This window comes from Watersipora subatra, chromosome 4, assembly GCF_963576615.1.
Source record: "Watersipora subatra chromosome 4, tzWatSuba1.1, whole genome shotgun sequence".
NCBI lineage: Eukaryota > Metazoa > Bryozoa > Gymnolaemata > Cheilostomatida > Watersiporidae > Watersipora > Watersipora subatra.
Genome location: NC_088711.1, coordinates 35,756,385 through 35,779,304, shown reverse-complemented (window position 1 = coordinate 35,779,304; position 22,920 = coordinate 35,756,385). Strand labels below are relative to the sequence as shown.

General features: G+C 36.2%; 1 protein-coding gene across 1 annotated transcript in view; it reads right to left on the bottom strand.

Moving 5' to 3' along the window:
• The window catches only part of LOC137394198 (uncharacterized), a 51,770-nt gene that overhangs the window by 15,310 nt on the left and 13,540 nt on the right, over positions 1–22,920 (bottom strand). The window contains exons 8-25 of the mRNA XM_068080918.1: positions 22,058–22,220; positions 20,395–20,546; positions 18,215–18,334; positions 16,104–16,248; positions 15,528–15,655; positions 14,200–14,352; positions 10,200–12,882; positions 9,179–9,620; positions 8,033–8,165; positions 6,942–7,009; positions 5,995–6,103; positions 5,672–5,766; positions 3,684–3,795; positions 3,198–3,289; positions 2,527–2,702; positions 2,031–2,141; positions 1,614–1,681; positions 1,048–1,081 (exon numbers count right to left, since the gene is read on the bottom strand). Coding sequence (XP_067937019.1) covers positions 1,048–1,081; positions 1,614–1,681; positions 2,031–2,141; positions 2,527–2,702; positions 3,198–3,289; positions 3,684–3,795; positions 5,672–5,766; positions 5,995–6,103; positions 6,942–7,009; positions 8,033–8,165; positions 9,179–9,620; positions 10,200–12,882; positions 14,200–14,352; positions 15,528–15,655; positions 16,104–16,248; positions 18,215–18,334; positions 20,395–20,546; positions 22,058–22,220 — 4,984 coding nt within the window. The remainder of the gene's footprint in view (positions 1–1,047; positions 1,082–1,613; positions 1,682–2,030; positions 2,142–2,526; positions 2,703–3,197; positions 3,290–3,683; positions 3,796–5,671; positions 5,767–5,994; positions 6,104–6,941; positions 7,010–8,032; positions 8,166–9,178; positions 9,621–10,199; positions 12,883–14,199; positions 14,353–15,527; positions 15,656–16,103; positions 16,249–18,214; positions 18,335–20,394; positions 20,547–22,057; positions 22,221–22,920) is intronic.

Genomic DNA, 22,920 nt, shown 5'->3' with positions numbered 1-22,920 from the left:
TTAATTCGGCAAATTTTTGTTGTGAATTTCAGACTCAGCTTATATGTGAGGATATACGGTAATTTAAAGATTTATGTCGTTAGAACGGTCATTAAAACTTCTCGAGTGTAGATTTGTCTTTTTCAAAATGTACTGTAAATGTGCAAATAAATACACTCACATCAAACAGGCGCATTGATTAAAATCTCAGTGATAGCAAAAACACATTTTCTCGCGCTAAGTAATAATTATAAAACACTCCTACAATGTGTAAGCAACTATTCTACAACATGCATACAACATTCCTTTACATGCATACAACATTCCTACAACATGCATGCAACATTCCTACAACATGCATACAACATTCCTACAACATGCGTACAACATTCCTACAATACGCATACAGCATTCCTACAACATGCATACAACATTCTTACAACATGCATACAACATGCATACAACATTGTTACAACATGCATACAACATTCTTACAACATGCACACAACATTCTCACAACATGAATACAACAGACTACAACATGCATATAACAGTCTACAACATGCATACAACGAACTACAACATGCATACAGCGGACTATAACATGCATGCAACAGACTAAAACACGCATACAACAGTCTACAACATCCATACAACAGACTATAACATGCATACAACAGACTACAGCATGCATACAACACTCCTACAACATGTATACAACATTCTTACAACATGCACACAACATTCTCACAACATGAATACAACAGACTACAACATGCATATAACAGTCTACAACATGCATACAACGAACTACAACATGCATACAACGGACTATAACATGCATGCAACAGACTATAACATGCATGCAACAGACTAAAACACGCATACAACAGACTACAACATGCATACAACAGACTACAACATGCATACAAAAGACTACAACATGCATAAAACAGCCTACAACATGCATACAACTGACTATAACTATGTTAGTATAAATAGATATGGGAATATATATAATTTTATACAACTATACATATTTATAGTATGATAAATATATAAACTTACACTTTGGCTGTCTCTTCCACTCCAGGAGTTGCATCTAAAACAATAACTAAGTTACTGTTACTAAATATACTTAATATACATGCAAATAGTATATCTAGTAACTAGTAAACCAATGTGCCACCCGTACCTGAAGACTAAACCCAAGAAGTATTTATCAATTGAGATAAACGTAGTTTGATCAAAGATCAACCAGCGGAGAGCAGTTATACATAACTTAGAGCAGATTTCATGAAGAACATATCAGAATAAAATACATGTACGACACAGGGATGTTGTACTACTAATTGGAATTTGTTTGGAAAAAGCAGACTAAAGCTAAAGATGCAGATGCATGCACAAAGCAACATAAATTATACATTGAGCAAGCGCTAGAGACGAGCTCAGTTTGATTTGAGCTGTTCTAACTCACCAAGTGATAAAGAGAGATCTACAACAGTTTTCTGACTGAATATTTTGTTTGGCATTCGTATACATGCCTGAATACTGACACACAAAATTGTTGGGATAGCAAAGATATTATGTTATGATTTGATAGTGTTTCATATAATAAAGATATCTATACTTACAGCTGGGCCGGCTAGCAACTGTCTCCTTCTGTACTAGTTGCACCTCGACTAAATCAGTGTATGGTTTGCTGGAATTAAATCATAACTTATGGCAGCTACTTAACGATAAACATATATAAAGAGAATACAAAATACAAAGTAAAAGAGAAAGTTATTTCTTACAACAAAGCTGCTAATTTGCTGACCCTCTTCAAATCAATGATCTCATCGTAAGACTCCATTCCTAATGTCATCACGAGCAGCACGCTGTTGCAACGCAATGACTCAGAATAAAAATCTATGTAATTCATGAAAGCATCTATAAAAAGCTGTTTCGACAGTCTGTCTGCTCTGTCACCGAGTGAACACAACAACTCGATCACTATGTTCCCATGACACGGATGATGCAGATTTGGAGTTGTGCTTCCATTGAGTTACCGTGTGATGAGTGTTTCAATGAACATGCGCACGATACGAATTAACGCAGGCGCTTTGTTAAAACTGAAGAGAAATTCTACGCTGGAGGTCATAGCAGAGCATTCTGAACTGCTAAAATCAAAATGAGAACAACTGAAGTGTGGAAAATGCTTAAAATAGAATAGCTTGCGCAGCATTTGCATTCGCATCATTCGCAAGTGCCATTTTCATCTTTCACAAGCTTGAAATGCTTGGTAAAAATTTGTGAGGACCAAAACTCGGTTCATTTGTAGATTTTTGTCATTTTAATTTTGTGGATTAATGCCAACTTGAGGATTAACCGCGTCAAGGAAACGGTGAATGTAGCCATTAGCATGAAACAACCGTGTCATGTAATGGAAGTGTCCATAACTGCTTGAGCTTTTACTGTAGGCTGTACTCGTCTCACCAAATAAAACCGATACTTTGAATGACAAATAATATTAATACAATTTTAGCTGTATTCCACAGTGCTAACCTCGGGGAAGATGAATCCAAATAGAAGTGTTTCCTGAATTCCATCAACTGTTCTGCTAGTTCTTTGTGTTTTGACTTTTGAGCATCGACTCTGCTGACGATCATCTTTGTGTGCGATTGCATCATCAGTGCTTTCATCTCTTTGAACGCTTGAGTTTTCTCCAGTGACATAGCGATCTGCATGCCACATATCAACGAAGGCTTCACACTCAACCAACATCTAAACATGCTTGTCATCAACTCAGACAGCTGCTTGGTTAAATCTCTGTTAAATTCATTAATTGGCAAAATGGCTCTACTATTTATATTGAACAGTACATAATTCTTTTTCAAAAATTACAGACTTTTATTCATGCAAGTAGTACTACATTATTGCAATAGAATACTATGTCTTGGTAATATCAAATTTTAGAATTTAGTTGTAAAATATTCTCACCAGATAATAAGGTTACTGAGCATAGAAACTATTTTAAAGAAAAATTTTTTAATTTAGAACACTTGCATCTCAGCCCAAACAGACTAGTTGATCTTAAAACAAGCATTTCTGATCAAGTTCCCTGGTGATGTTCTCATGTCAATGGATGTTCTTTGTTTAGTTATTGTGTAAAAGTTGATCTTTGTTGAGTTAGTGAACCGTTTCCATTTTCAATGAACTAGGAAGGAAGCACTTACAATATTGAGCAAAGCGATTGATAGAGTACACAACTCCCCATCATCAATGTCCTTTTCTAGAATGTCCGTGAGGTTGTAGAATGACTGCAAGCCTGCAAGATAGCCTCAAGTATGTAGGATTGTTGACAAAAACAGAACCATCCTCAAAATATTGGTAAACTTAAATTAAAGTCTGGGGTCAATGACACTTAATAGAATATTTTTGAATGTTTGTCTGAGAAAAATAAGCACGAGTCCAAACATATGATTTTTCAAAAAAATTTACCACCTATATCAAACAAAACAACTTTCTCATCAATATATAAATAAAAAGTATTTTTTCGTGAGCACACACTACTGTGAGGCCAGTAAAGGAATTAATCACCCTCCTTTTTAGCAAAACAACTTTTGGCAGAACTTTAAGATATACCGGCTTGTTAAAGTGCTGCCAAGTACTAGAGCAAAACATATATTACTTCTCAGCAACATGTATAAAGTTAGCCAAACCTTTGATTCTATCTTCTGCACAGATAGCAGAATGCAGCAAAGTGGCATTACTTTTAGAATATTCTCCAAAGGCTAGGAGCAGTTTTAGGCTGGTCTTTGTTACACAACGGTACTACAAAAGAGAGAGAGAGAGAATCTATCACAATGTCCTACGCCTGTTAGCGTCATTTAACTGTGTATATTTATGTCTGTTTATAAATATGTGGTATGATTTACGTACTGTTCTAACAAATACAAGGTGCAAAATAGTTTTAAGGAATATTCACTTTAATTCTCTTTCTCTGCTACTTAAATTTTCAAGAATTTTTTGAGCTGAGCTGATTAACTTATATTGACAGCAGCGGTGACTTGACCTCAACAACTTTCTATAAACTACGGAATGCTTTACATGGTTACATTATAATTTTATTCTTTTGACTAAGCCAACCAAAATAAATTCATTCTCTGAATATATCTTTAATAGTTTAAGACTTCAACAACTATTCCAAAATGTCAATTTCAACCGTTTGTCTGTCTAGATTAACTACTGACATTATAAGATTCAAAACGCTATGATTTAGACAAAATAACTGAATCTTGATTTGTTAAGTTTTAAAAATAAAGTAATAAAAGTACCATGTAAAATATATTATTATTTAGAGCGGTTTAGTGATGCCAACTTCCTAAAACTGTTTATGTAACTTTCAGAGATACGCTGAGGCATATAATATACATGTTAATGGATGAAACGTGGGTGTCCTTTTATAGACTACATTTAAACCATTTTACATTTTTAAACCATTTTATACATGTATATACATTCTAGAACACTTGCATGAGAGATCATGCTGTGTAACGATTATAGCTATGCACAATTATAGTATTCCAATATGTGACAAGGTAGATGCATAGTCTAGAGGCAGTGCGTAGGCTTTACATCTGTGCATCTAAATTTATAGGGTCAAGTCTTGGGTAAGGCAATCTTTATTCCTAACACTCTTAACTGACTTCAGACAAGCGGAAGGCTCTTATTATAGCAAAGCTTTAGACTAGCTCAAGTTACTCAAATTCATTGGGTAAAGAAACTTAGCCAATGGCAACTAAATTATCTACCGCTGTTTATAAGCTGTTTCAAATCTTGAGCGAATGTTTAACATAAGAAGTAAGAAATGGTTTTATCTTGCGCCCTCAGCTGGTTTCGGACAGACGGAAAAACAAATGAACACTGCTATCATAAGATAGATCCATTCTGCTCGATTCCTTCTATTTCTACACTCATATTTAAGCATTGCAGTATTTTACTGATTTTACTGTTTTCCTACTGCTATTGCCTACTGGTCCATTCATAAAGTGCTCTCCGCAACTGGCTGTGTCTCTAGTTGTTGAGGTTTCGTTGCCACTAGACTTATACACGTCCAGCCAACATTACTAAGTCATTGTCTGTATAACATTGGTTCTTAAAAACATACACAGCCTCTGATTGCAGTAAGCTAAGCAGACATCATACTCCATCTTCAAGGGATCGCTCACACAAGTGCTGCATTACAAACTTCACGGTTTCTTCACAAACACTTTATAGTAATCTGCATAATTACATGTTCAGACTATGTGGAACTACTGCATGTTTCCAAGTAAGCACTGCACATGTATATGTAATACAGAGTACTATTTGGGTGGCTATACAGAAACATATGACAACATTTGTCAATGGATTAAGCTTCATACACATGTATGAGTAGCATGAGTTGCGCAGTGCTTGACCTTGTCTCCTATGAATGTGCACACCGTATGATTATGTCTCAAATGACCATGTAGAGGTACGAACATTTATATTGAATATCTAACACTTCAGTTAATGTTAGAAAAGTATTCACCCAATAAATGATAACAGATGGAGTTGCCTCCACTTGATGAATACATAAAAACCCAGAATGTCAAAGCATACTTTTCGTAATGTTTTTGGACAGTTTGTAATGCGGTAACTAAGACATCAGAATGCTTTGACTCACCATAGAAGCTATTTTTGAATAAAACCAACGAACAACCTCTCGATGATTGATCATAGCCTCCATTCCAAAATTATAGAGCAAAATCTGTCCAAGTGCTGCAAAATAACACAATTAATTTTAGCGTGAAATGTATCATGAAAAATTATGACGTTTTTAAAATTGCTATGTTTACACTGATTAACAATAATTATAGAGAATGTAAAAAATAATAGCTTGACACCTCAAGCAGGTGCTACAATGTTAAGATATGCAAAAATGCACTAGCGCAAAGCTCTTGGGTGGACTTCCTGTTTGCCCAAACAAATAAAGGAGTATTTGTCCACCTTTTAGAACGGATATCTGATTCTGCTGATCCTCGACTGTGGCATCAAGGTCAATCAAGCAGTCAATGCCTCCAACATCTAAGAGTGCAACTACGAAATCGGCATCCTCCTGCGTAAAAAGACATACTTAGTATGAAAATACAAATGTAAACTATTGCCACATTTAAGATGTGAGATTATGAACGTGTTACAGTAGCGAGTGCATCAAAAACAGCAGCCAAGTTTTCTTTATGGCGCCAGCTTCAGCAGATAAAAATCAATCAAATGACAACTTTGTAATTTTGATTAAAAGAAATCTGATAAGGCAGTTCTAGAAACATTAAGAAGCTGCAATCCTACAATTTAATTAATTCATAATTAAATTTGCCATATATGTTGTGTTACGGTGTATAATATTATATAAAATATGGTACAGTACAAAGTAAATCATATATATTATAAGACCAGCTGTGCTACTCAGCGTTGCCCAGGTATTAAAATTAGCTTATAAACAATGAGAGGTAATGAGAGTTGCCTGCCACTTGCTATTAGCCTGGCATATTGCCAACGCATAATTTGAGTAAGCGTATTAATAACAGCTACCAGCTTCTCGTGATGTTAAGTAATCACCATGTGTCATGACCTAAAGCGGTAGAGCATTTGCTCCCATATAGCGACATATATTGCCTAGCGAATCTATCCCGCTTGTGTAGCTAACTTAATAGGGCATCAGACTGGCAAAGGGGAGAGTTTAAAATCAAATCTTCTGTGACACAGATTCGTTATTCAAAGATTTCAACAGCTATACCTAGACAAACACACATATACACAAACTTTGAGAAATATAAACATAGATTAAAGCTACAAATACTGTGGGTAGTTCACACCTAGGACTATACATGTAGTCGTCACATCCTTGCACAACTGAGTGATAACCAATGGCGGTGAAGCTTTATATAAAGAAATACCTGGAAGATCGGCTTCAATGAGAGCACAACTCTCTTTAATTCTCGTCCCTCAGCAACTGCTAGGATATCTACAATAGGTTGAGATAACAGGTAAAAATGATCAGCTCAGAGAAAGCTTCTATAGTAGCTCCACTATATATAAATAATCGAACACAATTTTTCTACGATGTTCACTATAAATCCTAATTTTTCCATTCAGATAATAAATGCATGCTTACATAAAACAGCTTGTATAAACTAATACATTATTTCCAAATACCTGTATAGTATTCTGTTATGAAAGATGTCATAAAAGCCTCTGGGATGATTATATGTTATGAGTATTTATAAATAACCAACTTTATTTATTAAAAAGGTTTTTAGGTTTAAGATTTGGTTTAGGTATAAGTTACGGTAGAGTGAACAGTGCAATGAGATATATATGTAAGAGATAGCACCATGTAGAAGGACAGTTCACAGTAGACACTCACTAGCGTGTGTTAATATATTCCATAAGAACTAGTAATTGATCATAAGGCCTTGTTTATATCTGTGAAGCTTAAAGAAAAGAATGACTAATTGGTTGCTACAGAAACACTTCATCAAATCTCTTAATAAACTGATTAAAAAAAACAAGTTTATCAAATAACTGTTATTTAAATTCTACTGTTTGTAGAAATATTTCGGTAAAATTTTGCATAATACAACATAAATAATTTACAGTTCTTTACAATGTAACAAACCATCAGAAAGTCATACTTCCCAGTATTCCACATTACCTAGGAGTCATATTTCACAGTACTACACTTTACCTAAGAGTCATATTTCATAGTACTACACTTTACCAAGGGGTTATACTACACAGTACTACACTTTACCAAGGGGTTATACTACACAGTACTACACTTTACCTAGAAGTCATATATCACAGTACTACACTTTAAATTTGGTTTGGAGACAAACCTTGACAAAATTATTATTGCTAACAAGGCAAACCTTTACTTTAATAATACATTATTATCCTTTCACCCTTGTTAGAATTAAATCGGAAAGAAAAATGTTTTGATTAGTAGACAACATTTCCCTACACTCACGAGAAATTGTTTACTGACCTTTGAGAATGCAAGCTTGCATGGAGAGAAGAAGTCTACCAGAAACATCTGCAGTACCTCCAGAGCTTACATAGATTCCTGGCAGATGAAGTGCATCAGGCGAGGGTTTCACAACATCTGCGCAATCTCTAAGCTGAAAAATATATTGTTTTTTAGTTTTTATAATTTATGGCTGTACATTGCTGAGATTTTGTGAAGACTGTTGGCTTCCCAAAGTTATAGTCCTTCACCATTTGTATTACAATGTTGGTCAATGACAATCTTTGCCATACAAAAATAATACAAATAGCTGCCATGCATTTGTGGCCTGCAAATTTCTGGGGTGTATAATAACGCAATGAATTAACAGAATTGAATACGAAGTGACTCATTTTTCAAACAAACATATGATTAAAAAATATTTTCTGTGCTTTATTTAGCTCCATTTATGTTTAATAAATTTAGAAAGGACCGCACGATATTCAGGCCAGGGAACAAACAAAGTTGTTCACTTTATGGCAAAACTTTGTCCAAACCAGCAACCTACACATTCATAGTATCATAGAACTAGCGAAATGCTTGGCGTTGCACAGGTATTAAACATCAGCCTATAAACAGTAAGAGGTAATGTATGTAGTTGCCTGCCACTCGCCATTAGCCTGAGACATTGCCAATGGTTAATTTGAGTAAGCTTACTAATAAGAGCTGTGAGAGCAAGCATAAAATTACTTTGCGCAGTAACGAAAAGTGGTAGTGTATTTTCACCCACATAGCGATATATGTCACCCAATGAATCCATCAATCTCGCATGGTTTAGCATATTGTTTGGGGAACAAGAGGCACGGAGATCAAATCCAGCACAGAGCAGATGTATCTTTCTCAAATTTTAATAGCTATAGCTAGACACACTATAGCTAGCTATAGCTATAGTGTGTCTAGCTATAGCTAGACACACTGAACGACAATTTTTGACATTTATATACATGTATACAGATTGATATATACATTATATATACATTTATATACATGTATACAGATTGATATATACATTATATATACATTTATATACATGTATACAGATTGATATATACATTATGTATACATTTATATACATGTATACAGATTAAAAAACATAAATTGAGTATACTATATAGTTTGCTGTCATACCTTGCTGACAGCAATGCCATAGCAGTCGAGCAGCTCATCAACTGTCGCAAACCCTTGGAAGTCACGGTCTTGTCTCGCTGTAAAGTGTGCCTTCTTTTTCTCACAAACATCCATCAGCTCCCTGGTAGTAATTATTCCTTTTGTTGAGAGAATCGTTTTACACACATTAACCCATGGCTTGGTTCGATGGTGCGACTTTGCATCTTTCCTGTGCGCATTTCTTGGCATTGACTGCGATCTTGTTCCTTCGTCATCAGTGGTCTGATTGAGATCGATACCTTTACAGAGAGACTTGAGCCGGTCAGTTGATTGCCATCTGTTCAAGTTCACATCATGTGTATTGAATGCTTCCTTGGATCGTGGCAGCGAGTTGGTGCTGTCAGCCATGAATACTTGGTCTTCATGGATTGTATCTCCTCCTAGATCCCACTTTGTCCTTGGACTATTTTGAGAAGCAAGATAAAACAGAGGCAATGGCAATAGTGTTATTTACAAAAGTACATAATGAATCAATTTAGTTATAACATACGAGTGCACAAAGAAAATTTAAAAGGCTCCCCAGCCAATGAAATGAATTTAACAAAAATTTTAAAAATTAGTTGTTTACTTTGTACTAAATTTTAAGCAATAAGCAATATGCCAGGTGTAACTGTACACGGTGTAGACCCAATATAACAGGTGTAACTGTACACGGTGTAGACCCAATATAACAGGTGTAACTGTACACGGTGTAGACCCAATATAACAGGTGTAACTGTACACGGTGTAGACCCAATATAACAGGTGTAACTGTACACGGTGTAGACCCAATATAACAGGTGTAACTGTACACGGTGTAGACCCAATATAACAGGTGTAACTGTACACGGTGTAGACCCAATATAACAGGTGTAACTGTACACGGTGTAGACACTATATGCCAGGCGTAACTACCTGTACATAGTGTACATACTATATAATGGCTGTAACTAAACGCAGTGTAGAAAGTACAAGTCACAAATTGTCTGGTAGCTGAACTCACCGATACATGCTCGAGTTCATGCGCCAGGAACTCGAGGAGCTGTCAGAATCGTTTGCGGTGTCACTAGCTATTGACTGGCTATCAGCCAATGAGGAGTCTGTATCGGAGCCTGCTATCTGGTCTTCGGGTTGCATAAACTTTGTATTTTGGTTACTCGAAAGAGTCACACCGAGATCAGGGGCTGACTGAGTCATAGAGATTGTCTTTGTTGATTGGCCACTTTGTAATTTAGGTTGAATTTTGTTCGCTGTTGCCTTGCTTTCAGCTTTTTGTGGTCCTTGACTAATTTCTACCTTCTGATTGTCTTCAGGTAACGGCTTCTTATTCTGTATCTTGCTTCTCAACCCTGAAAATTTATCTACATTTTTAGTCGAGTCAAAGCTTTTATTTTGGGCAGTCGGAACTTCTTTCTCTTCAAATTTTGCTTTTAGTTTTCGTTGAGCTTCTGCTCTCATGGCTGCTTTTTCCGCTTCTCTTTGTTCATTCTGCTTGCGACGTTCATCAGCTGACCTTTGTCGAGCTAATTCTCGCTCCTTGCTCTGCTGCTGCACCTGCTCGTCTATTTCTGTCATTTTTGCTTGTCGCTTTTTCTCCCGATCACTTTCTTTACTGACTAAAGTTGGCTCTTGCTTTTTATTTTCAAACTTGTGATAACTGGTCTGTTTATTCTCTTCACAAGGCATTGTTTCTTGTTTCTGTTTTGAGTACAAATCCGCTGACTTTGGTTTCACTTTGCTGTCATCAGTCTGTGGCATCGAGTAGATCTTTTGTGTTTGTATTTTGACCTTTTCTTTCACAGCTTGGACTCGTGAGATCTTTTGTGTTGGTGGGGTGGGCTTTACTAACTGCATGTTGATGACTTTGGTAACGCTTTTAGTTTTGTCTGGTGCATTCACTTGCTGATGCGCTAGCTTTTTACTTGCTTTAGCAGCAGGTAAATCCTTTGCGTTGTATGTCTTTACCTGATGCTTGTAGATCCAGTTTAGAACGGGCTTGTGATATACTCTAGAACCGGCAGCCTTGATCAAGCTTGTTTTGGGAACAGGCTCAGCCTTAAAATAGTATATTGCTGTCCCTGGAGGAAGAGAAACTGTGATTTCACGGATATCAGCATACTGTAAAGTTTGAAAACTATACTCAGCAGCTAGAGCCTTTTGCTGTGCGCTATCCATTCCAGCATAAAAAATTTCTAGCTTGAGAACCTGCGTGTGCTCATAACGCACTCTAAGATGTCGTGGTAGTTCAGTACCACGATGATAGAGCTGAGGCTTCTCTACTTGATGGAGTTCAGTGTAATCCTCACATATATCCCCTTCTTTCCAGAGTTCTCCGCAGTTGAATGTTTCTTTCTCGAAATTTTGACAAGTCTCGAGTCGGACCTTATGAGCAATGTTTACAGTTGGATATGCCATACCAGACAAAGTCTTTGACACCTCAAATGGGACTTCATCAAACTGTTTAATTTCAGTTCTAGAAATAGTCTTTTGCTTAACAAAGACATCACGAGGCTCAACTCTCTTTTCAATGACTGAGACATATTTTTTCTGGGCCCTTTGCGCTTTGAGCTGCCACACCTGCTGCAGATCTGCGAGCAACTCCATACAACTGCAGTGGTGAATTTGTGTCTCAGGAGTTGTAACAGCTACGCGCTCCATAATAGTCCCTGCGCAGGGTTCCATTTGTGCATATTGCCTGGGAGAAGTTTGCAACTCTGCATAGCCTGACCTCACGAGATCACCAAGGGAATCTTCATGAAATTCTACGCTCGATGTTAGCACGGCATTCTGGATAGTTTCAGGCATAAAGCTACTCTGAGCGTACTCCACTAGCTCCTCTTTGCTGTTACTTGCCATGTCGGTGTGGTTGGGACTCTGAATGGGTGTTAACCAGTTAAGAGAATTGCCAGGTTCTTTGACTAGATCTTCATCGTTGAGATAATCGTTTGCTTGGAAGTATTGACCTAGTTCGCTGTTCAAAATATTTGTGTCAGCTACTTTGACAACCCCCTCACCTACCTCGCCCTCCTCGTACACCTCACCATACTCCCATATATCTATTTCATCGTTTTTTGCATCTACATAGCAACCATCTTTAGTGAGAGAACTTTTAGGTTGAAGCATTTCTACCTCTAGTTGGTGAGTCTTTTGGAGATCAATGAGTTGGTCGGCTTCTTCAGCAAACTGTACATCTGGTGTAGCGTAACCGCTGTTAGAGAGATCATCTTCAATAGACCTTCGACTGGAGATGTCATACAGTGACAAGTGCTGGATGTCTCCGACAGTTTGTGGCGAAGCTATTTTTTCACCTTCCAATGTGTCTACAGCATTTATTTGGTCTTCCAAAGATTGAATCGAGAGATTTATAGATTCCAAAGCTCGAAAGTCTTCGAAATTTGTCGGAAATACCGGTAGACTTTGAGACATAAAATTTCCTAATTCACATTGTTCTGACAAACCATCTTTCTTTTCATCCATATGTAGACTTGTGTGCATGCTCGACAGCTCCTCATTGTCAGGCATGCTAGCTCCTTCGGGACTCTCTCGTTCTTCCTCGAACATACAGATAGGACCTTCTCTAGAGAAGTTATCGTTAGCTAATAAAACATTTTCATTGTCAGAGGGCAACAATGGGATCTGAGGGAGCTGCTCTTGGACTTGTGAACTGGTCCCTTGGGTGTCACTATCTGCAATACAGGCAACATTACTGAGTATTGAGGCTTTCCATCATATCACAGTGACTATTATTACGGAGAACCAAATATTTTTCTATGAAATATTTTACTGGGAGATGCCGGCAGCAGATGACTTTCATGAATATTTCTACTCAGTAAATATCGGAAAATCCTTTACGTAACAAAAACATTTCATATAAAAATATTAAAAACAGCCTATAGTTTTGTGGGCGCTTACAAAAAATTAATATTCTTTCACACAGCTCTTCACATAACAATGGTGAAGTCAGAGAAGAGCGAATATAATCTCCAGTTTGATTAGACAAACAGGAAACCAACTACTACAAGAAAAATATGTAATATTTGTTGAAAGCTGTTGTTTGAAGTAATTCTTATGACCAAAGAGCTGCACATGAAAACGTCAAAGTATAAAAGTCGCTTTGCAAGCCTCAATATTAAAGTTGCAAGTGAAACTCAGCAACAAATGATTACCCCAGGGCTGCTATAGATACATGGTCACTTCTTGAGCTGTACCATACAGTAGGCAGACCATGTCTCAGTACACTGTTGCCAGCATACGTTTATTTGGAACTAACTAGTTCTGTTGGCTAAATTTGTTGGTTGGCTGAGCACACCAGTGAAAAGGTGGGAAGGTGGGTCACACCTTCCCATTGCTTAGCTATCAAGTGCAACTTGACATACACACCTGAGTCCGTTAAAAGCACACCTGACTGAGTTGTTGCTCAAAACATAAAGCCTAGTCATGCTAGGCGCCGCTCGGCATCGCTTTCATTTTCAACACAAATTTTTTCCAGACAAAAATCCATGGGCACATTGAGTACAATTGTACTCAATGCGCTTGAATACAGTTGTCCTAATTATCAATAATAATTGTCATTAATCCTAAAATTTTCTAATCTGATAACATTGTCAACTGAGACTGGCATTAGCTGGAGTCGGCATGTTTTTACGCATTAAATAAGCTGTAGTGAATCTGCCCTTCCAACTCTTCCCTTACGTAAAAACTTGTAAACTTCACAGAACATCAGTCTTGTAATACTGGAGATTATTCAGAGACTTTGGAATGTTGATGAGTGGTGCAAGTGGTAAAGTGTTGGTCTACTTAATGAGAGGTCACTGGTTCAAGACCTATATAAGATGATTTTATTATAAAGCATTCTAGCTACTGCATGTATTATTTCTTCAGTGTGACGGTTTCAAGATTACAAGATGGGAGTTTCATGCTATAGTAAAAAACTAGAGCAATGCTATGTGTGCAGCTAAATTAATATTTAGAAAGCTGTTAATAAAATAATGGTTTAGGCTTACCTAGAACAGCTGCACACGGTGCAATTTCATTGACCTTATCCTTGGCTACCAGTGGCAAAATTTGACTCAGATCTTCAGAAAGTTTGTCTCCTTCTGAAGGGGAGAGTTTAATCAAGTGCGTCACATCTTCTCCATCATAATAACACTTTATTCCTGTAAACAAACTTATATATTCAAGGTGGAGTCAGCTAAGTAATCAATAGATATGAATAGGAAGATTGGAACCAGCAGACCGCTGACGATGCTTAGAGACTATTGATAGCCTAAACACTATTATTACTATTATTACTATAACTGTTACTCTAATTATTATATATACTAAAGCTATCAATATATGTGTAGTTTCAATTCTAACTGCTTACTGCTATTATTAGTACTACTGCTGACGCTGTCACTGACACTTTTAGTTTTACTATTATTATTAATATTACTATTATTATTATAATTACTATGATTATTACCGTTACTATCGCAATTACTATCACTGTTACTGTTATATTGGTAGCTATGATTTTAATAGTATTGCTATTGCTCGTGTTATTAATATTATTATCACTGCTAGTAGTATCACTATTACTATTAGTACTGTTACTGTTATTACTACTTGTATGCTGGCAGTTCTGTGCACCCTGAGAGACCAAAACATAGAATAATTATATGCACACTTATTCCACAGAGCTAAAAGGTGGTCGAGCGGTTCAGATGGTTGCATGCTTGGCTGGAAAACCACATATCTAGGTTGGACTTCGCTGTGGCACATTTCGTGCATAACGTGGCTTCGCACAAACGGAGGGACACGACTCTTATTATAGTAAATATCGTTATTGTTATATCTATTGCGATCACTATTGGTATTATCACTCCTACTAACATCACTCTTATTAGTCTTATTTGTATTGTTGTTACTACATGTACTAGTAGTATTAATGTGAATATCACCTCTATTCCTGTTATTAATGCTACTACTTTTCGAATAGCGTCCATAACTGAATCGCACCATAACTACCGAGTAATGTATAGCATTTAGTCATTCAGCAACATCAGTCGCTCTTCCATCCTTGTCTAAACCAGAGATAATTCGAACTCTGCTCTATCTGATTAGCAAGTCTGGATCTAAATATGCTGACGTTATTCCTTACGCTCAACACTCTCTTATCGACTACTGAGACATCGCAGATATCTTTCAGATCTTATTATAGACTGACAGGTTTTAAATTACTCTCAAGTCTCTTGTTGAACATTTTTGGTATAAAACTGTTTAAGGTTTATCTGAGGTTGTATTATACTAGTGCTGCTGTAAGATACCTTATTAGAGAGTCTACACTCACCTGATAGGTCACTTTTATTAAGGGCAGATTTGCGAAAGTCCTTGTTAACTGGTTTCTCCTTTTTTCGTCGCCTTCTCCCATCACTACTGTTGGAGAGATCGTCTCGAGATTTGTTCTTCTTCATTTTTCTTTGACAAAATGTTAGTGAATATGTTACCTTCGCTAGGTTATCAGTCCAAGGTTATCAGTTCAAGGTTATCAGTTCAAGGTTATCAGGTCAAGGTTATAAATCAAAGTTGAAACTTTGGACTTTCAATTGTGTAGGTACTTACAAATGAAGCTCTACAAAGGGCAGCACTTTGAAACACCCAAATACTACTTATTACTCATAACTACTACTCATAACTACTACTCATGACTCATGACTACTACTCATTACTCCAACTACTACTCACCACTCATGAACTGCTAATCACTACTCATAACTACTACTCATTAGTCCTGATCTTTGCAAGATTTTACGTTTCTTGTAAAAGGATCAAAATTGTAATATGCCAGATAATGTAATAGTGAAAAATGTATTATAGAATAAGCAAATATGTAGTTCTACTCATAAAAATAATATAAATACAATACCTTTTGCTACCTTTACTGCCATCATCTAATATATCAGCACTTGATTTGCTCTGACTGTCTTCTAGGCCATTCCAAGAAGCAGAACGAAGCTCTTGGTCATCATTTCCATTCAGCAGGTCAAAGCTAGAGCTTCTGCTTTTGTGACCTAAAGCACAAGCTATAACCCGCACATAAAGATAGAACAGCGCTTGCTATGTTTATGTTGGTTTTAGAATGAATAAGTTGGAGTTATATTTGTAACTTAGTAACGGTGTTTGTAGGCAGCAAAAGATCCTTCAACCACCTCGACCATTCATAGGCCTTGTTTGTAGTTAACCACAGAGTAGCAACTCTGTTTTGACAAAGTTGAGGGTCTATATGTATTGATGAAGAATAAACTGTAAAAGCCAATTTTTTACCAAACTGCAGTCTACGGGTCATGTAAGGTAAAAATTATAAGGTATGAAACAATTTTTTGACAAATTTTACTGTCTCTTACAGCAATAATTGTTCATTTATCTCATTAATCAGTTACTTTACAATTCACTTTTGCTTTGAGTTGTGTACATCAAATTGTGTTATATTTATTCTAAAACAACTTATCTTTTTTTCGAGCGCAACTCGCCATTGTTTTTTTATTATGAGTTTTTATAACATTTAGCATTTGTCAATAATTACCATGTTAAATGACTGAAGGCATCTATATAACTTTCACAGAAATTTTTCGAAAATTTGAGAAAGCATAAAGTTTGATACGGTTAGACACAAACAGAGATGCAGTAGGTAGATACATCGGTTAGGTATCATGAACACCGGTAATGCAATGTGACCACAATGTGAATTACTCCCTTCAGTTAAAGTATATTATATTATATTGACATATATTATATATATATATGTCATATATAATCATATATTATATTATAGTATATTATATATATTATAACATTTAAAAAGAAAAGATCTAGAAAGAGACAGGTTAGAGATTTATAAAAGTAGTATCAGCAAGCAGTTCACTACGTACATCTACTATATTATAAAACTCTGATCGTGTAATCTTAAAAGGGTTGTACTGAAGAAATGATACGCGCATACAATTTAGGCAGTAATGAAGGTGCTTTATAAAAGTTTACACTGAATGAGTTTTGAAACCATGACCTTTGGTTTGATACACATACACTCTACCAATTTGTCACCCAATCAGAGTCTAAAGTTAAAAAATAATCTTTAGTCTGATAAAAGCAATATTTTGTGACGTAAAAAATTCTCACATGACAAAAACGTTATAAAACAGACTCCACCTTATTTAGTGTGCAAAACTAAAACAATATCAGACTCACTCGACAATTTTAAAACTTTTATTTTCTATATAAATGTGTAATATAATATATTATATATATAATATATTATATATTATTATATATATAATATATATTGTGTAACAATCTGTCTGATTAAAAATTCAAAAACTGCCATCTCATGCAACAAAGGCGTTCATGGATTGTTGTAGCAAAACATATTGCCCTGCAAATGAAAGAAGACCCAAGAATCGGATGTCTAAATGCTAGTAACTTATATAATTTAGTTGTAGGTGCATTTAACAGCATTTCTTAAATCAATAAAATATGGAGATGAATTTGTACTAAAAATAATGAAAATTTGCTATTAATTTATAATAGTTAAGAGGTGTGTAAAGATGTAGACAAGCAGCTCTACAGCAGTATTTAATCTCAAATCTCAGGTCTATGGCAGCCCTTATCTAACAGAGTGCAGGCCAAATAGTTATTAACAGTTACAGCTTAGTTTGGCTCTAAACCGCAGATAATTACCACAGTATGCTTTGTAAGCACACACAAGGGGTCAGAGCAGTCATTTATGAAAGTCATAACCTAACATACGCGATTAGCTGTTATGTCAAAAACATAAAAACTGGGATTGTAATACAGAGCTGAGTAAAATATCTAAAAATACTAAAATTCAAAGCCATATATTACATGATTAACAAATATATTATGTCTTGATATACTACACTATATTACATGATGTATTATTATGTTATATTGTTTGATATTTTATAGGTTTATTAAAAATATTGAAGTTATACACACAGAGAATATATTTCAGAGACTCACTAGGCTTGCTCTGATAACTAACAGATGCCTCACTCTCCTCCAGCCCTCCAGCTATCTTCTCTTGCCATGCCTTCACTTTGGCTATGCTTTTTTCTACCACTGAGTTAGTGCTGACTGCACCTGTAGCAAAGACTAAAATAGTTATCATTATCAATATATGCTGGTAATTATTGGAGAAGACCAAGGTTACACATGCAGGTAAATTCTGGAAAAGACTAAGGACACATAGGCAGGTAATTTTTAGAGAAGGCCAAGGTTACACAGGCAGGTAAATCTTGGAGAAGACTAAGGACCATATGCAGGTGAATCTTGAAAAAGGTCATGCTTGCATCATTCAATTGCATATAGCCAAAGACAAAAGCACCTTTTGGGTTTTAAGTACAGCGCAAGCTAGTAAGCTCTAATGCCTAACTAGGTGCATAGACTAACATGCTGCTAGCTGCTCCAGAGTGACTAACATGCTACTAGCTGTTACAGAGTGACTAACATGCTACTAGCTGTTACAGTGTGACTAACATTCTATTAGCTGCTACAGAGTGACTAACATGCTACTAGTTGTTACAGAGTGACTAACATGCTACTAGCTGTTACAGAGTGACTAACATGCTAGTGGTTGTTACAGAGTGACTAGCATGCTGCTAGCTGCTTCAGAGTGATTAACATGCTGCTAGACACAAAGAACCCAAAAGACAATTATCTAGCTAAAGTTTGGGAGACAATGAAGAATCTTCCAATCCAGTTTGTGCAATATTAGAATTTGTCCAACATCATATTGTTTGTAAAGTGCAGTAGTGAGTCTATAATAATACTAGAACTAGGTCTTTGCACCATGAGAAATCATCATATGTCATAGGTATTTACACAATTACTCCATTATCGAGCAACATGGTAAACTAGCGCAGATAATAGTGTGCCTGGCTATGAAGCACAATCTACCGAGTTTGAGTCCTGAGCGATGTAATCATTCAGACCAACAGACACGGCTTTCATTATAGAATAACATTTTCTGTTTGTCTGCTGTCATGGAAAATATAATACTTTATAAAAATCAGCCAAAGCCTTTAAGCTGAAACTAATGTACCAGCAAATCATTTAATAGAATGAGGTGAATTGTGCATTGCAAAATATCACATCACGAAATGAAAACTTCATGCAAATACAAATATTGTCTCGGCCTGTCACTAGTCTTTTAGTCACTCACTGACTTTAGATAAAAATTTGCACACAAAGTTTGCAGTTTCAAATCCCATCTGACAAAAAGTTACTGCAAAAACAGAAAGTTGGGTTTCAATAGTTACACTTGCGGTAAAGGTCAGCTATGTATCTGTTGGTTTAAGCTATCTGTCATAACTAGTTGAAGCTATCTGTCGCAACTAGTTGAAGCTATCTGTTACAACTAGTTGAAGCTATCTGTCGCAACTAGTTGAAGCTATCTGTCACAACTAGTTGTAGTTAACCAAAATTAGATCACAGATGTTTTTGGCAATTGCGCATCAGCTAACATCTCAGCATTAGCCTGAGAACCACACATATTTTAGCTGGCTAATAATGAAGTGTGATAAGGAAGGGGAAAGCATTAATTCAGCATTCCTATTAACTACCCCATAATTAATGCAGTTTGCCACTATCAGAGGTAAACAAATCATTCATTATATCTGGCTGGTACAAATATAAATAGATCAGATGCCAACTCACATAGATAGTTCTCCAGACGATTTGATTTGTTGAAGTCGCCTATTTTAAAGTGTACCTATCTGCAGTTATTATCAAAGCCTTGTGTATAGCGAATAGTAACTTGACAAGCACCTGCAGCTATTTTTAATACAGGCATATAGCAAATAGCAATTTGACAAGTACTTGCAGTTGCTAAAAAAGCATGCACTTAGCAAATGATAGATTGCCAAGTACTTGCAGCTATTGCCAAACAATGCATATACATGTACCAGATAGTAGTTTGACAAGTACCTGCAGCTATTATTGAGGCAAGTGCCTGCAGCTATTATCAAGACATCCTTATAACAAATAGTAGTTTGGCAAGTACCTGCAGTTCTTGTCAGAGCTTATATCATTACATTTATCAGCCAGGAGTTTGACAAGTACTTGCAGCAACTTTCAGAGCATGTTACTATTAAATGTATGTTGCTATAACAGCTCTTATAGCAATTAGATTAGAGTCTTACTATTGGGTGTAATATCAGCCTTAGGAATGAGCTGATTGTCTTGCCGAACACTTTCCAAACCACCTTTACCGACTTGCTCTCCAATTTCTGCCGTGAGAGGTAAGGAGTGCTCTGTACATTCTGCGTTGAGCAAAGTGTCTTGAGATGAAGATCTGGACACAATTTAAAGAAGTTTAGAAATTTCGTTATTGTTTAGTAATGCATTTAGTTGTTGCCAAGTTTAGCCATCTGAAAGCAAATGATAACATACTGAAATGTAAATGTATTTAATACCCTAGTACCATGTCAGTCTAGTGTGCCTTGAAAGATTGTCAAGTGTAACAAGTACATGTACAATTAATCTGAAATGCCACAAGGTGGTCGATTGACGCAGGTGTCGCCAGTTCGAACCCTGTATGATGCAATATTTTTTCCAAACCTCCAACCATTGCTTCGAACAGACAAACACGGCTCTCATTATAGTAAAGACTACTGAATGTCCGGCATTGCTGGGTAATAAAGTAATTACTTAATGAGTTCGAGTAATTTACCTGGTAAGCTAGTAAGTTAGTCATCTAAATCTTTACTATAACGATAGCCGTGTTTGAAGCCAGCATAATAATTGTTACGCGTAATGATCGACTGTGCTAGCAATGGGAATTTTCCAAGCGCTGTAAGCGTGAGTATTTTGACTGATGTAATGTGTTTGATCATGATTAACGCACTGTATCTTAAGTAGCCTGTTGACTTAATGGGTAAGCTCGCTGCATCCGGAACTGGAGGTGTCGAGTTCAAATCTAGCATGAAGCGGATTTTTCCATTCCTAAAACTTTATCGCTGTAGCTAGACTGACAGACGGCAGACACTAAGATATAGATAGATATAGATATATATATCTATATATATCCTACCACAGAAGGATATTGTTATGCCCTTCTACTGCAACGAGACTAGTATGTAGTGCAGCAGTGTAACACACCATACAACTATGGTGTGTTACAGTGAGTACTACTGCATCATTGGAGACTGTTGCTAAGCTCGCCCATCTAATGATGACTAGTAACCAGCTCCATGCTGCAATTATACAACCAAAGGAGTAGAGGCCATGCTAATGATGACATCAAATAACTACTTATTATATTAGAAGAGAACAGATAGCCGTGTGCGAGTTGATCAACAATACAACTACACGTATAGGAGTTGTACTGGCAGATAACTTAGATAATGGCTTTAAAATGTTGAGTAAAATCTGTGAAATGAAAATTTTTCGAATCATGGCAAACTCCTGATAGAACATTTTTATGGGTCTAGATTTACCTTCACCGATCAATAAAACAATTCTATGAGTTTATTTTTACCTCGAGCTCTCAATATAATACTTCTATGTGTCTAGCTTTAATTACAGTTGTAAATAGAATACCTCTATGAGTCTAGATTGCCTAAAGCTTTTAATAAAATAGTTTCATGAGTCTAGCTGTAGTTAGAGTTGTAAATATAATACCTCTATGAATACATTTTTAATTAGCACTCTCCATAATAAAATACCTCTATGTGTCTAGCTTTAAGTACAGTTGTGAATAGAATACCTCTATGAACCTATTTTTAATTATCCCAATAAAATATCTCTATTAGGCCAGCTTTAGTCAGAGTTCTCATTCTATTACCTCGGTGAGGCTAGCTTTACCTTTTTGCATTTCTGTTTCGCTTCTCATCAGCAACAGCCGATGGCCGAGTCTTTCTATCCGCCAACTTTTCATCTTCATCTGAACTAGAGGATGATGGCTTGTGGTACTGTCGTCTATGTCTTGTGTAATGCTTTTTGGTTTCTGTCGTTTGAGTTCCAGCACCTAGCGATGAAGCGACAAAATTCCAGATAGCTCTAAGCATGGCTAGCGAAAAGGGGAGGATGAAGGATTCGTGGATGGTCTAAGCTTCCTAGCGTACTAATTACCATCAGATTGTGCTGCTTATCTCTCCATAGCCACTTACATATATCGCTAATTAATTCTGACCAGCCATCTTTATCAGATCTTTTATTAATGATAGCCTCAGAGCCATAAAACCCCAAACTTATGACAATCTTTAACAAGAACAATGTAGGCAATCGTAAAATAATCAGGCGGTTAGTAGGTCTGGATAATTGTTCATAAGAACAACAAGTATATGGAAATGTTGTATTTGTTTGGAAATGTAAGAAACCGTTTGCATTCAGCCATTATTTATCAGCCCAAGTTCGAGTTGTTTTAGCTGTTAGTTGATTGGACAGAGAAAAAGTAATGACTGATACTGATATTGCAGGGAAACAGATGATACATTGTGGGTGAGCATAAGGTGCAGGTATATTAAAGTGTTTCTTGAGTGCACATATGCCTTGCACTGCGAGTGATCTTCTGCCTACTAGCTCTTTGGAAACAGTGGCTTCAGAGAAAGAGAATAACAGTAATAATAATAATACTAACAGTATAAAAACCCATGATTTAGATAATGAATTTCTCTGAAATGATTGAAATATAATTATACATATGATAATTACATTTAATTTTTAAA